The 14,594-nt window shown below is 40.5% G+C and overlaps 2 protein-coding genes across 2 annotated transcripts; both read right to left on the minus strand.

Moving 5' to 3' along the window:
* Positions 1-1,064: 1,064 nt before the first annotated feature.
* Positions 1,065-1,905, minus strand: LOC123602666 (olfactory receptor 5F1-like). Its single transcript, XM_045487129.1, is given in 2 exon segments — positions 1,065-1,100; positions 1,102-1,905. Coding segments are annotated over 2 exon segments (840 nt in total).
* A 10,849-nt stretch (positions 1,906-12,754) lies between these two features.
* Positions 12,755-13,711, minus strand: LOC123600516 (olfactory receptor 5F1-like). Its single transcript, XM_045482552.1, has one exon. It carries the CDS (start codon positions 13,709-13,711, stop codon positions 12,755-12,757), a length of 957 nt encoding a protein of 318 aa, XP_045338508.1.
* Between the last annotated feature and the right edge of the window lie 883 nt (positions 13,712-14,594).

Genomic DNA, 14,594 nt, shown 5'->3' on the forward strand with positions numbered 1-14,594 from the left:
CACTCAGTCTCCGCTGAGTTCTACTAAGCCAACTCCCCGTTTACCTCCATATCAGCAAAGCTTAGCTCTAAGAGTAATTTCCATTGATTTTTACTGAACAAATGATAGATACCTATAAACACCTAGAAGCAGGAAATTCATGAGCATATTGTAAAGAGTATATGTGAGATTCACGTGCTGAACAACTGATCCACCTCCTTTGGAACGATGCACTGGTTACACTCTGCAACACGTGGACATGTGTGTGTGTGCCTTTCTGGTATGTGTCAGTCCAAGAGACAGAAAAGGAGAGGATGGTTAGGAATTTGGAAGACAAGAGAATGGAATATGAGAGCTGTCATTGGTGTAGTCTAATGACATGGCACTTTTCTGATAGCGTGCTTTTGCTCAAGCTCACCTTTATTTTATTTGTGAATACATATGTGCACACGGAGATGGATACAGAACACAAAGAGGTGGAGAGTTTATACTGCAATTAAAATTGTAGCCTTGAAATTTGATTTAAATATCCTGCTGGAAGATAATCCAATAAATTACGATGAAAATCTACTTAAAATTTAAAGTGTCTTAAACAGGTGATATAAAAGATACCTTAAAAATCACAAATGGTGGGATAAAAATGCATAGGAAAAAAACAAGAGAACAATTACAAATATTGTATGTGGCTAATTTCATGTGATATTGTAACTTTGGTAACTTTTGACTCTAAATACTGAATCCCTTTCTCCTGTAACCAAGATTTTATCAGAAATAAGACCTATGTTTGAGGACCCAGCAAAATTAGAGAATAATTAGATCGAAGTCCTGAGTCCAGAGAGAAGATGGACTATTTACATTATACCAATTTGGGGACATGTATTTCAGTATTAACAGAAAGCAATTACTTAGAAATATCTTCATGAAAAGTGTAGACTTCAATCAACCCGCAGAAAAATTAGTTCAAAAAATTTACAAAGAATATCAGACAAATGGAAGGATCCTCCTCCTGGTAGTGAAATTCCATAAAGCCTTCTTTACTTCCTCATTTCTAAGGCTGTAGATCAGGGGATTCAACATAGGGATCACTACTGTGTAGAACACAGAAGCCACTTTGTCCTGACCCAAGGAGTAGCTGGAACTAGGTCTCAGATAGGTATAGATGGCGGTGGCATAGAACAGAGTTATCGCTGTCAAGTGAGAGGCACACGTGGAGACGGCTTTGTGCCTCCCCTGCCCTGAATGCATGTGGAAGACAGAGAAGAGAATGTAGGAGTAGGTGGTGAGGATGATCAGCAGAGTCCCGACCAGATTCGCACCAGCAAACGTGGAAAAGATACTTTCATTCACGTGTGTGTCAGCACAGGAGAGTCTAAAGAGTGGAGGGCTGTCACAGAAGAAGTGGTGAATGACATTGGAACCACAGAATGGCAAGCTGCCTACATAACTCGTGTTAACCATGGAGTTCAAAAATCCTGCCGTAAAAGCCCCTGCTGCCATTTTGAGGCAGACTGTCCTGGACATGATCAAGGAGTAAAGGAGGGGGTTGCATATGGCCACGTAACGGTCATAGGCCATTAAGCCAAAGAGGATGGCTTCGGTTGTGGCCAGGGCGATAAAGAAGTACAATTGCAGGAAGCAGCCTGCGAAGGAGATGGTTTTCGTCTCTGACAGTAAGTCTACCAGCATCTTTGGGGTGATGGCGGAGGAATAACAAACATCCACAAAGGACAGGTTAGCCAGGAAGAAATACATGGGTGTGTGAAGTCGGGAATCAGTGCCGATTAAGAGGATCATCCCAACATTCCCCAAAACTGTAAGGGCATAAATCCCAAAGAAAAGCAGAAAGAGGATGATCTGTAGCTCCATGGTGTCTGCTAATCCCAACAGGATGAACCCCTCCAGCGAAGTGTCGTTCTCGCCGCTCATGTGTTACAAATACAGTTTGCTGAAACTTGCATTAGGTGTCGATATTGCCAATATTGCTTATGGGAAATAGAAATGTGAATGGGGTTATTCATGCATCGGAAAGGAAAAAAACAACCGAGGGTAGTACGACACAGTAAATAGAGTGACACCGGAAGTGGAAAATTGGGAGACAAAGAGGTGAGCTTTATGAGCAATTGTCTGTGTGATGTCACTAGTGCAAGGCCACAGACATGTCACTCAATTCATGTAAAAGCAATACATGTTGTACTATTTTCTGTCTACAGTCCGTGCCCAAATCCAAAGGATACAAGTGTCCTTGCTGATGTCCCTCTCATTCTCTGAACAGGTAAATGAGTTTAACTCAGTTTTTTTCTCCTCCAGACTATGAATTTCTCCTGAAGACCATTCCTCAACTCCTAACTTGTGCATGGCCTCCCAGAAATCACTCTTATGTATGTCAAACAGCAACAATCACGACCATTTCTAATAGTCAATTTTTAGACTCCATCGTATCCTTAGAAATGATTTTGTAGTGTTTTAAAAGTGGAACACAATATTGTTCTCATTAGAAAGAACATTGTCGAATTAGCATCCTGTAGGAGCAGACATGCTGTCCCCAACAGCGAGTGACAGCATGAAATCCTGATCACTTCCTTCCCAGCCCCTTACCTGTGTGGTCTTGTGTTTCTTTTTTATTAGGAGATTTCAAATCAAATGGAGCTTACAGAAAAAGGAAAAATTTTTCATTTGAAAAGGAAATGAAATGCAATACTAATTCAATTTACCCCTCTGCAAAAATTGAGATTTCTTCTGAGTAAATACGTATCACTGCCCTTATATTTTGTGTTCAGAAGGAGGAGTGGGTAACCTTGGGAGCTAGATTATAGGCTAATTGTGAGTCAGTCCTCCAGAGGGAGACAGTGCAGTCTCCAGAGCTCACTCAATATGATCACTAGCTGATAAACGGAATCCATGTGTGGGGGTGAATCACAAAGTACTTTCTGACCTCTACGTTATTTAAAAAAAAAAGTATTGCCAAGAAAAATCATACTTTCTCATTGAATATTTATATTGCCTCTCCCTTTTTATTTTTAGCTTACTCCAAATGGGTACATATCTCAGTACCAAAGTATTATTTTTCCCTTGCCATCTCAGTAATGGAAAGAATCATTAATCTTTTCTTTCCCTGTTGTGTGAAATTGTGTTTTGTGCATTTATGTGTGTATGGGGGGGGGGGCACGTGTGCGTGGGTGTGTATGTCATAGGCATATACACATGTCCCCCTTCCTTTGTCTGGTTAAGTGTAACTTTCCATTCAACTCTGTCTTGAGTAGAATATATAAGAAGGAAAAACTAACTCCACTGCACAATGTTTATTTTTTTATTTTTATTTATTTATTTATTTTATTTTTTATTTTTTTCAATATATGAAGCTTATTGTCAAATTGGTTTCCATACAACACCCAGTGCTCACTCCAAAAGGTGCCCTCCTCAATACCCATCACCCACCCTCCCCTCCCTCCCACCCCCCATCAACCCTCAGTTTGTTCTCAGTTTTTAAGAGTCTCTTATGCTTTGGCTCTTTTCCACTCTAACCTCTTTTTTTTTTTCCTTCCCCTCCCCCATGGGTTTCTGTTAAGTTTCTCAGGATCCACCTAAGAGTGAAAACATATGGTATCTGTCTTTCTCTGTATGGCTTATTTCACTTAGCATAACACTCTCCAGTTCCATCCACGTTGCTACAAAGGGCCAGATTTCATTCTTTCTCATTGCCACGTAGTACTCCATTGTGTATATAAACCACAATTTCTTGGGAATCCTGGGAAGATGGGGGCGTAGGAGGACGCTGGGCTCACTGCGCGTCCTGCTGATCACTTAGATTCCACCTACACCTGCCTAAATAACCCAGAAAACCGCCAGAAGACTAGCAGAATGGAATCTCCGGAGCCAAGTGCAGATGAGAGGCCCACGGAAGATGGTAGGAAGGGCCACGAGGCGGTGCGCGCTGCACGGACTGGCGGGAGGGAGCCGGGGCAGAGGGGCGGCCTGTTGGCCAAGCAGAGCCCCCGAGTCTGGCTTGCAAAAGTGGAGGCACCAGATGGAGTGTGTTCCGACAGCAAGAGGGACTTGACATCTGGAAGGTTATAAGCTAACAGCTCTGCTCAGAGAACGGGAGGGCTGGAGGACAACGGGAAGGAGAGTTGTTGAACCCCGGACGACAGAGCTCAGCTTGGCAGGTAACAAAGATGCTCGCCAGCGCCATCTCCCTGGCCCATCCCCCAGCCAAAATCCCAAAGGGAACCGGTTCCTGCCAGGGAACTTGCTTGAACCTCGCAAACACCCAAGGCAGTGCTTCTGCGGATCCATCCCTCCCTCCAGCTGGTCTGACTCCCTCCTGGTGCCCCAGGGCCCCTCCTGAAGTGGATCTCCAAAGGAAAAGCAAGCTGAGCCTGCCCCTCCCGTCCCTGTGCACCTTGCTGATCCACCCCAGCTAATACACCAGATCCCCAGCACCACAAGCCTGGCAGTGTGCAAGTAGCCCAGACAGGCCACACCACCCTACAGTGAATCCCGCCCCTAGGACAGGGGAAGAGAAGGCACACACCAGTCTGACTGTGGCCCCAGCGGTGGGCTGGGGGCAGACAGCACGTCTGACTGCGGCCCCGCCCACCAACACAAGTTATTCAAGACAGCACAGGGGAAGTGCCGCACCACTCCAGGGACTATCCAAAATGACGAAATGGAAGAATTCCTCTCAGAAAAACGTCCAGGAAATAACAACAGCTAACGAACTGATCAAAAAGGATTTAAACAATATAACAGAAAGTGAATGTAGAATAATAGTCATAAAATTAATCGCTTGGCTTGAAAACAGTATAAAGGACAGCAGAGAATCTATTGCTACAGAGATCAAGGGACTAAGGAAAAGCCAGGAGGAGCTAAAAAGTGCTATCAATGAACTGCAAAATAAAATGGAGACAACTATGTCTCGGATTGAAGAGGCAGAGGAGAGAATAGGTGAACTAGAAGATAAAATTATGGAAAAAGAAGAAGCTGAGAAAAAGAGAGATAAAAAAATCCATGAGTATGAGGGGAAAATTAGAGAACTAAGTGACGCACTAAAGAGAAATAATATACGCATAATTGGTATTCCAGAGGAGGAAGAGAGAGGGAAAGGTGCTGAAGGGGTACTTGAAGAAATAATAGCTGAGAACTTCCCGGATTTGGGGAAGGAAAAAGGCATTGAAATCCAAGAGGCACAGAGAACTCCCTTCAGATCTAACTTGATCGATCTTCTGCACGACATATCATAGTGAAACTGGCAAAATACAAGGATAAAGAGAAAATTCTGAAAACAGCTAGAGATAAACGTGCTCTAACATGTAAAGGGAGACCTATAAGACTCGTGACCAATCTCTCTACTGAAACTTGGCAGGCCAGAAAGGAATGGCAGAAGATCTTCAATGTGATGAACAGAAAAAATATGCAGCCAAGAATCCTTTATCCAGCAAGTCTGTCATTTAGAATAGAAGGAGAGATAAAAGTCTTCCCAAACAAACAAAAACTGAAGGAATTCGTCACCACTAAACCAGCCTTACAAGAGATCCTAAGGGGGATCCTGTGAGACAAAGTACCAGAGACATCGCTACAAGCATGAAACCTACGGACATCACAATGACTCTAAACCCATATCTTTCTATAATAACACTGAATATAAATGGACTAAATGCGCCAACCAAAAGACATAGGGTATCAGAATGGATAAAAAAAACAAGGCCCATCTATTTGCTGTCTACAAGAGACTCATTTTAGATCTGAGGACACCTTTAGATTGAGAGTGAGGGGATGGAGAACTATTTATCATGCTACCGGAAGCCAAAAGAAAGCTGGAGTAGCCATACTTATATCAGACAAACTAGACTTTAAATTAAAGATTGTAACAAGAGATGAAGAAGGGCATTATATAATAATCACAGGGTCTATCCATCAGGAAGAGCTAACAATTATAAATGTCTATGCGCCGAATACAGGAACCCCCAAATATATAAAACAATTACTCACAAACATAAGCAACCTTATTGATAAGAATGTGGTAATTGCAGGGGATTTTGACACTCCACTTACAGAAATGGATAGATCATCTAGACACACGGTCAATAAAGAAACAAGGGCCCTGAATGAGACATTGGATCAGATGGACTTAACAGATATATTTAGAACTCTGCATCCCAAGGCAACAGAGTATACTTTCTTCTCGAGTGCACATGGAACATTCTCCAAGATAGATCATATACTGGGTCACAAAACAGCCCTTCATAAGTTTACAAGAATTGAAATCATACCATGCATACTTTCAGACCACAATGCTATGAAGCTTGAAATCAACCACAGGAAAAAGTCTGGAAAACCTCCAAAAGCATGGAGGTTAAAGAACACCCTACTAAAGAATGAGTGGGTCAACCAGGCAATTAGAGAAGAAATTAAAAAAATATATGGAAACAAATGAAAATGAAAATACAACAATCCAAATGCTTTGGGATGCTGCAAAGGCAGTCCCGAGAGGAAAATATAGTGCAATCCAGGCCTATCTCAAGAAACAAGAAAAATCCCAAATACAAAATCTAACAGCACACCTAAAGGAAATAGAAGCAGAACAGCAAAGACCACCTAAACCCAGCAGGAGAAGAGAAATAATAAAGATCAGAGCAGAAATAAACAATATATAATCTAAAAAAACTGTAGAGCAAGCAGATCAATGAAACCAGGAGTTGTTTTTTTGAAAAAATAAACAAAATTGATAAACCTCTAGCCAGGCTTCTCAAAAAGAAAAGGGAGATGACCCAAATAGATAAAATCATGAATGAAAATGGAATTATTACAACCAATCCCTGAGAGATACAAGCAACTATCAGGGAATACCGTGAAAAATTATATGCCAACAAACTGGACAACCTGGAAGAAATGGACAAATGCCTAAACACCCACACGCTTCCAAAACTCAATCAGGAGGAAATAGAAAGCTTGAACAGACTCATAACCAGTGAAGAAATTGAATCAGTCATCAAAAATCTCTCAACAAATAGGAGTCCAGGACCAGACGGCTTCCCAGGGGAATTCTACCAGACATTTAAAGCAGAGATAATACCTATCCTTCTCAAGCTATTCCAAGAAATAGAAAGGGAAGGAAAACTTCCAGACTCATTCTATGAAGCCAGTATTACTTTGATTCCTAAACCAGACAGAGACCCAGTAAAAAAAGAGAACTACAGGCCAATTTCCCTGATGAATATGGATGCAAAAATTCTCAATAAGATACTAGCAAATCGAATTCAACAGCATATAAAAAGAATTATTCACCATGGTCAAGTGGGATTCATTCCTGGGATGCAGGGCTGGTTCAACATTCGCAAATCAATCAACGTGATACATCACATTAATAAAAGAAAAGATAAGAACCATACGATCCTGTCAATCAATGCAGAAAAGGCCTTTGATAAAATTCAGCAACTTTCTTAATAAAAACCCTCGAGAAAGTCAGGATAGAAGGAACATACTTAAAGATCATAAAAGCCATTTATGAAAAGCTCGCGGCTAACATCATCCTCAATGGGGAAAAACTGAGAGCTTTTTCCCTGAGATCAGGAACACGACAGGGATGCCCACTCTCACTGCTGTTGTTTAATATAGTGTTGGAAGTTCTAGCATCAGCAATCAGACAACAAAAGGAAATCAAAGGCATCAAAATTGGCAAAGATGAAGTTAAGCTTTCACTTTTTGCAGATGACATGATATTATACATGGAAAATCCGATGGACTCCACCAGAAGTCTGCTAGAACTGATACATGAATTCAGCAAAGTTGCAGGATACAAAATCAATGTACAGAAATCAGTTGCATTCTTATACATTAATAATGACACAACAGAAAGACAAATAAAGAAACTGATTCCATTCACAATTGCACCAAGAAGCATAAAATACCTAGGAATAAATCTAACCAAAGATGTAAAAGATCTGTATGCTGAAAACTATAGAAAGTTTATGAAGGAAATTGAAGAAGATATAAATAAATGGAAAAACATTCCATGCTCATGGGTTGGAAGAATAAATATTGTCAAAATGTCAATACTACCCAAAGCTATCTACATATTCAATGCAATCCCAATCAAAATTGCACCAGCATTCTTCTCGAAACTAGAACAAGCAATCCTAAAATTCGTATGGAACCACAAAAGGCCCCGAATAGCCAAAGTAATTTTGAAGAAGACCAAAGCAGGAGGCATCACAATCCCAGACTTTAGCCTCTACTACAAAGCTGTCATCATCAAGACAGCATGGTATTGGCACAAAAACAGACACATAGACCAATGGAATAGAATAGAAACCCCAGAACTAGACCCCCAAACGTATGGCCAACTCATCTTTGACAAAGCAGGAAAGAATATCCAATGGAAAAAAGACAGTCTCTTTAACAAATGGTGCTGGGAGAACTGGACAGCAACATGCAGAAGATTAAAACTAGACCACTTTCTCACACCATTCACAAAAATAAACTCAAAATGGATAAAGGACCTGAATGTGAGACAGGAAACCATCAAAACCCTAGAGGAGAAAGCAGGAAAAGACCTCTCTGACCTCAGCCATAGCAATTTCTTACTTGACACATCCCCAAAAGTAAGGGAATTAAAAGCAAAAGTGAACTACTGGGACCTTATGATAAAAAGCTTCTGCACAGCAAAGGAAACAACCAACAAAACTAAAAGGCAATCAACGGAATGGGAAAAGATATTTGCAAATGACATATCGGACAAAGGGCTAGTATCCAAAATCTATAAAGAGCTCACCAAACTCTACACCCAAAAAACAAATAACCCAGTGAAGAAATGGGCAGAAAACATGAATAGACACTTCTCTAAAGAAGCCATCCGGATGGCCAACAGGCACATGGAAAGATGCTCAACGTCGCTCCTCATCAGGGAAATACAAATCATAACCACACTCAGATATCACCTCACGCCAGTCAGAGTGGGAAAAATGAACAAATCAGGAGACTATGATGCTGGAGAAGATGTGGAGTAACGGGAACCCTCTTGCACAGTTGGTGGGAATGCAAATTGGTGCAGCCACTCTGGAAAACAGTGTGGAGGTTCCTCAAAAAATTAAAAATAGACCTACCCTATGACCCAGCAATAGCACTGCTAGGAATTTACCCAAGGGATACAGGAGTACTGGTGCACAGGGGCACTTGTACCCCAATGTTTATAGCAGCACTCTCAACAGTAGCCAAATTATGGAAAGAACCTAAATGTCCATCAACTGATGAATGGATAAAGAAATTGTGGTTTAAATACACAATGGAGTACTACATGGCAATGAGAAAGAATGGAATATGCCTTTTGTAGCAACATGGATGGAACTGGAGAGTGTGATGCTAAGTGAAATAAACCATACAGGAAAGACAGATACCATATGTTTTTACTCTTATGTGGATCCTGAGAAACTTAACAGAAACCCATGGGGGAGGGGAAGGAAAAAAAAAGAGGTTAGAGTCAGAGAGAGCCAAAGCATAAAAGACTCTTAAAAACTGAGAACAAACTGAGTGTTGATGGGGGGTGGGAGGGAGGGGAGGGTGGGTGATGGGTGGGTGGGTGAGGAGGGCACATTTTGGGGTGAGCACTGGGTGTTGTACGGAAACCAATTTGACAATAAGCTTCATATATTGAAAAAAAATTTTTTTAATTTAAAAATTAAAAAAAAATAAACCACAATTTTTTTATCCATTCATCAGTTGATGGAGATTCAGGCTCTTTCCATAATTTGGCTATTGTTGAGAGTGCTGCTATAAACCTTGGGGTACAAGTGCCCCTATGCATCATTACTCCTGTATCCCTTCGGTAAATTCCTACACTGGACAATGTTTAAATAAATACTAAACACTGGGTAAATAATAAAATGGATAAGGAAACTTTTTTTTTTTAATTCCAGAATTGTGCTGGTGTGTACAATTGTTGTCTATTATTCAGATACTAAAATGGGATGAAATGACAAGTTTTCCAGATCTAAACACAAGAAAAGGGATGCCTGGGTGGCTCAGTCATTTGAGTGTCCGGCTCTTGATTTTGGCTCAGGTCATATTCCCAGGGTCATGGGATCCAGCCCGCAATGGGCTTTGGGATGAGTGTGGAGTCTGCTTAGGACTCTCTCCTCTCTCCCTCTACCACTCTCCCTTGCTCGCACTCAATATATCTCTAAAATTAAAATACATAAACACACACACACACACACACACACACACACACACACACACACCAGGAAAGCAAAGTGAAATAAACCACATTGGGTGTTCCTATGCATGGTGAGCCCATTTGCATACAGAACTCATAACATGTTACTCTTTTCAATTTAATACCTCAATTAATCTTCCACACCCATCTTTGAGGTTCTCATTATTATTTTACACATGTTGCAGTGGAGATTTGAGACTATTAAATGACTTTTTAATAGAAAAACCGTTAGCAAGTAAGGTAATCAATTTGAGTACAAGCTATACTGGAGGAAAATAATGCCAAGCTACTTAACTTCCCATCCCATCCTATTTTATGCTTGTCACTTAGAAGATAACAAATAAAGGGGCGCCAGGGTGGCGCAGTCGGTTAAGCGTCCGACTTCAGCCAGGTCACGATCTCGCGGTCCGTGAGTTCGAGCCCCGCGTCGGGCTCTGGGCTGATGGCTCAGAGCCTGGAGCCTGTTTCCGATTCTGTGTCTCCCTCTCTCTCTGCCCCTCCCCCATTCATGCTCTGTCTCTCTCTGCTCCAAAAATAAATAAATGTTGAAAAAAAAATTAAAAAAAAAAAAAGAAGATAACAAATATGTATATATGTGTGTGTGTATACATATATATATATGTATATATATATATACATATATATATATATTTACTACAGCAATGAAAATTACACTATGTATGTTAGTGTACATTTCACAAACTAAATCAAAATTACTTGTGTGTGTTACTTGGATATATGTGATTCTTGAATATTGATGTTTCATTCCTTTCAACTTGTTTGTTTATTTTTCCAACTTTGTGATGCTCATAGGTTTTGAAGGGTAGTTCTATTTGAATTCATTCACCTCATCACTGATGAAAATATTGACCAAAACAAAGCCCAAATACATACACTTCAAATACCCTTCATTAATTTTAGTAAATGACTTACTCAAAAAAAAAAAAAAAACATCGAATAAGGCAAAATATAGGATTACATCTGTGTTTTTATATAATGAATTTGAATTAAACATTGAACTGAAACAAAAGTCTGAGGGAAATAAAAAAAATAGAAAAAGTGGAGAGTATATAGCGAACAAGGAAAAAGCATATTACATTCACGAAGAAGGATATAGTAAATATTGTCAAGGACATAAGACAAAATGGAACGATAAACACACTCAGTAGAATAATGAGAAGACTCAATGCTTTTACAGTTTAAATTTATTTTGAGCTAAGTAAAATATATAATATTTGGAACACTTTTACATAAATGCATTAAATAATAAGCAAGAAACTAGAATAATTTATAAACATGTTTTACAAGTAACTCGAACTAATGAAGCAATCAAGATTTAGATAGGAAACAGATAGTCAATGAATTACAAAGCAGGCAAGATAATTAAGTTATCATCCTTCCCAAAGCTGCAAGCATTCGGAGACACTGTGAAGAAGATTCAAGAAACATAGGAAGGGCGAATTGGAGAGCAGAGCACATGGCCTCACATGCGTATAAATGTGACAGATAAATGCCAAATCTCATGATAACTGGACTTTATCTCCCATTGTTTCAATTTCTAAGTTTTAATAGAAATTAAAGCATTTAAGGAAAGGAATATACTATTATCATTTACTTGTGCAACATCTCTGTCTGATCTATGGATCTACCAAATATCCAGGGCAGAGAAAAGAAAGAGTCCAGTCAATGAGCAGCCAGCTGGTGCAGAAGAATGTGATCAAACTGCTCAGTCAAGGAGCAAATTATGTCTGAGGACAATGTGGTCATTGTCTGAAGAGTGCCCTAGGCCAGGAAACCCCTACAGACCTGGAGAGGAAGAGTTCGGTGCATGGGTGCAGAGACCATACCAATGACTCCATGTATGCCTGTCTGGGCAAGGTCACTTACGTGGATCATAGGAAACATTGGAATACAAGCGGGATGACCTGTTTGTGACAGGACACAATGTATGTGATGTCCCAGTTATCATGGACATCACTACTTCTATCATGTACAACTTTAGTGGCAAGGGTAAAGGCCATGGGTAATCTCTGTCTGAAGATTATCCATGTGGCCGTCCCCCATGCAAGCATTGGCACCCATCAGTTTCTAAGTAGCCAATTCCCTGTTTGCCTTCATACTAATAATGCTTACTTTCAAATATTAGGTTAAATTAATTTCATTGGCAAGAGATAGACACATTTTTGAGCTGAAATCCATGAGCTTATTGGAAAGAAAATATGTCAGATTTAAATATTGAATATTGATCTCTCCCTTTGTAACTATGTGTGGATTAAAATACATAGCAGCTGAATGTGTGTATGTGTTATTCTGTTGATGTGTCAGTGAAAGCGAGACAAAGAGGGAAAAGGGCTGGAAATTTTTGAGATGAAAGGAAGTTAAATATGGAATAATTACAAGGAAGTTCTATGGCCTTATGTAAGTTTGGTAATTTACCTTATGCCTCAATGGTTACATATATTTGAACACTATAGACTGTAATTACTCAGAAAATATTCTAAAAAAAACCTGTAGGCTTGAAGCAGCCTCTGAAAATCAATGAAATACTCAATTTTGTTCAGAGAATCAACTAAACAACCATAAAAATGGAGGGATCCTTGTCCTGGTGCTTACTTTCCATAAAGCCTTCTTTACTTCCTCATTCCTGAGGCTATAGATCAGAGGATTTAACATGGGGATCACTATAGTGTAGAACACAGAAGCCACTTTGTCCTGACCCAAGGAGTAGCTGGAACTAGGTCTCAGATAGGTATAGATGGCGGTGGCATAGAACAGAGTTATCGCTGTCAAGTGAGAGGCACACGTGGAGACGGCTTTGTGCCTCCCCTGCCCTGAATGCATGTGGAAGACAGAGAAGAGAATGTAGGAGTAGGTGGTGAGGATGATCAGCAGAGTCCCGACCAGATTCGCACCAGCAAACGTGGAAAAGATACTTTCATTCACGTGTGTGTCAGCACAGGAGAGTCTAAAGAGTGGAGGGCTGTCACAGAAGAAGTGGTGAATGACATTAGAACCACAGAATGGCAAGCTGCCTACATAACTCGTGTTAACCATGGAATTCAAGAATCCTGCCGTAAAAGCCCCTGCTGCCATTTTGAGGCAGACTGTCCTGGACATGATCAAGGAGTAAAGGAGGGGGTTGCATATGGCCACGTAACGGTCATAGGCCATTAAGCCAAAGAGGATGGCTTCGGTTGTGGCCAAGGCGATAAAGAAGTACAATTGCAGGAAGCAGCCTGCGAAGGAGATGGTTTTCGTCTCTGACAGTAAGTCTACCAGCATCTTTGGGGTGATGGCGGAGGAATAACAAACATCCACAAAGGACAGGTTAGCCAGGAAGAAATACATGGGTGTGTGAAGTCGGGAATCAGTGCCGATTAAGAGGATCATCCCAACATTCCCCAAAACTGTAAGGGCATAAATCCCAAAGAAAAGCAGAAAGAGGATGATCTGTAGCTCCATGGTGTCTGCTAATCCCAACAGGATGAACCCCTCCAGCGAAGTGTCGTTCTCGCCGCTCATGTGTTACAAATACAGTTTGCTGAAACTTGCATTAGGTGTCGATATTGCCAATATTGCTTATGGGAAATAGAAATGTGAATGGGGTTATTCATGCATCGGAAAGGAAAAAACAACCGAGGGTAGTACAACACAGTAAATAGAGTGACACAGGAAGTGGAAAATTGGGAGACAAAGAGGTGAGCTTTATGAGCAATTGTCTGTGTGATGTCACTAGTGCAAGGCCACAGACATGTCACTCAATTCCTGTAAAAGCCATCTGTGTTGGTCTATTCTTTCATTCCAGCTAATAGCTGAATTCAATTGATAAATATATCCTTGCTGAAAACTCTCTAATTTTGTGAACGTTTATGGGAGTTTAACTCAGATGTATTTTTTCCCACTCAGGCCCACTCTGGATATTTTTTAGTACCAAAATTCATTCATTGCCTGCCAGAAATCATTCTTGTCTACCCAAGGAGCAAATATATTGACCATTGCAAACAACCAATAGGTTGTAACCTCTTATAAAAGTTTAAGAATGATTTTGTAGTGTTTTCAAAGTGAATCGAGGGATGTCTGGGTGGCTCAGTTGGTTAAGTGTCCTACTTTGGCTCAGGTCGTGATTTCATGGTTTGTGGGTTTGAGCCCTTCATAGGGCTGTGCTGACACCTTAGAGCCTGGAGCCTGCTTCAGATTCTGTGTCTTCAGCTCTCTCTGCCCCTCTCCTTCTCCCTCTCTCTCTCTCTCTCGCTCAAAAATAAATAAACCTTAAAAAAAAAGAAAAAATAAAAGTGAATCAAACAATTGTTCTTGTGACAAAGTACACCCTCCGTTAGCATCTTCCAGTAGTAGGCATGCTGTTTGTCCACCTCAGTGCATTACGGTGCCAAAGCCTGATAAATTC

This window comes from Leopardus geoffroyi, chromosome D1 (assembly GCF_018350155.1).
Source record: "Leopardus geoffroyi isolate Oge1 chromosome D1, O.geoffroyi_Oge1_pat1.0, whole genome shotgun sequence".
Taxonomy (NCBI): domain Eukaryota; kingdom Metazoa; phylum Chordata; class Mammalia; order Carnivora; family Felidae; genus Leopardus; species Leopardus geoffroyi.

Excerpts from the sequence above, each read along its gene's own strand:
- LOC123600516 (XM_045482552.1), bottom strand. The coding sequence starts at position 13,711 with ATGAGCGGCGAGAACGACACTTCGCTGGAGGGGTTCATCCTGTTGGGA.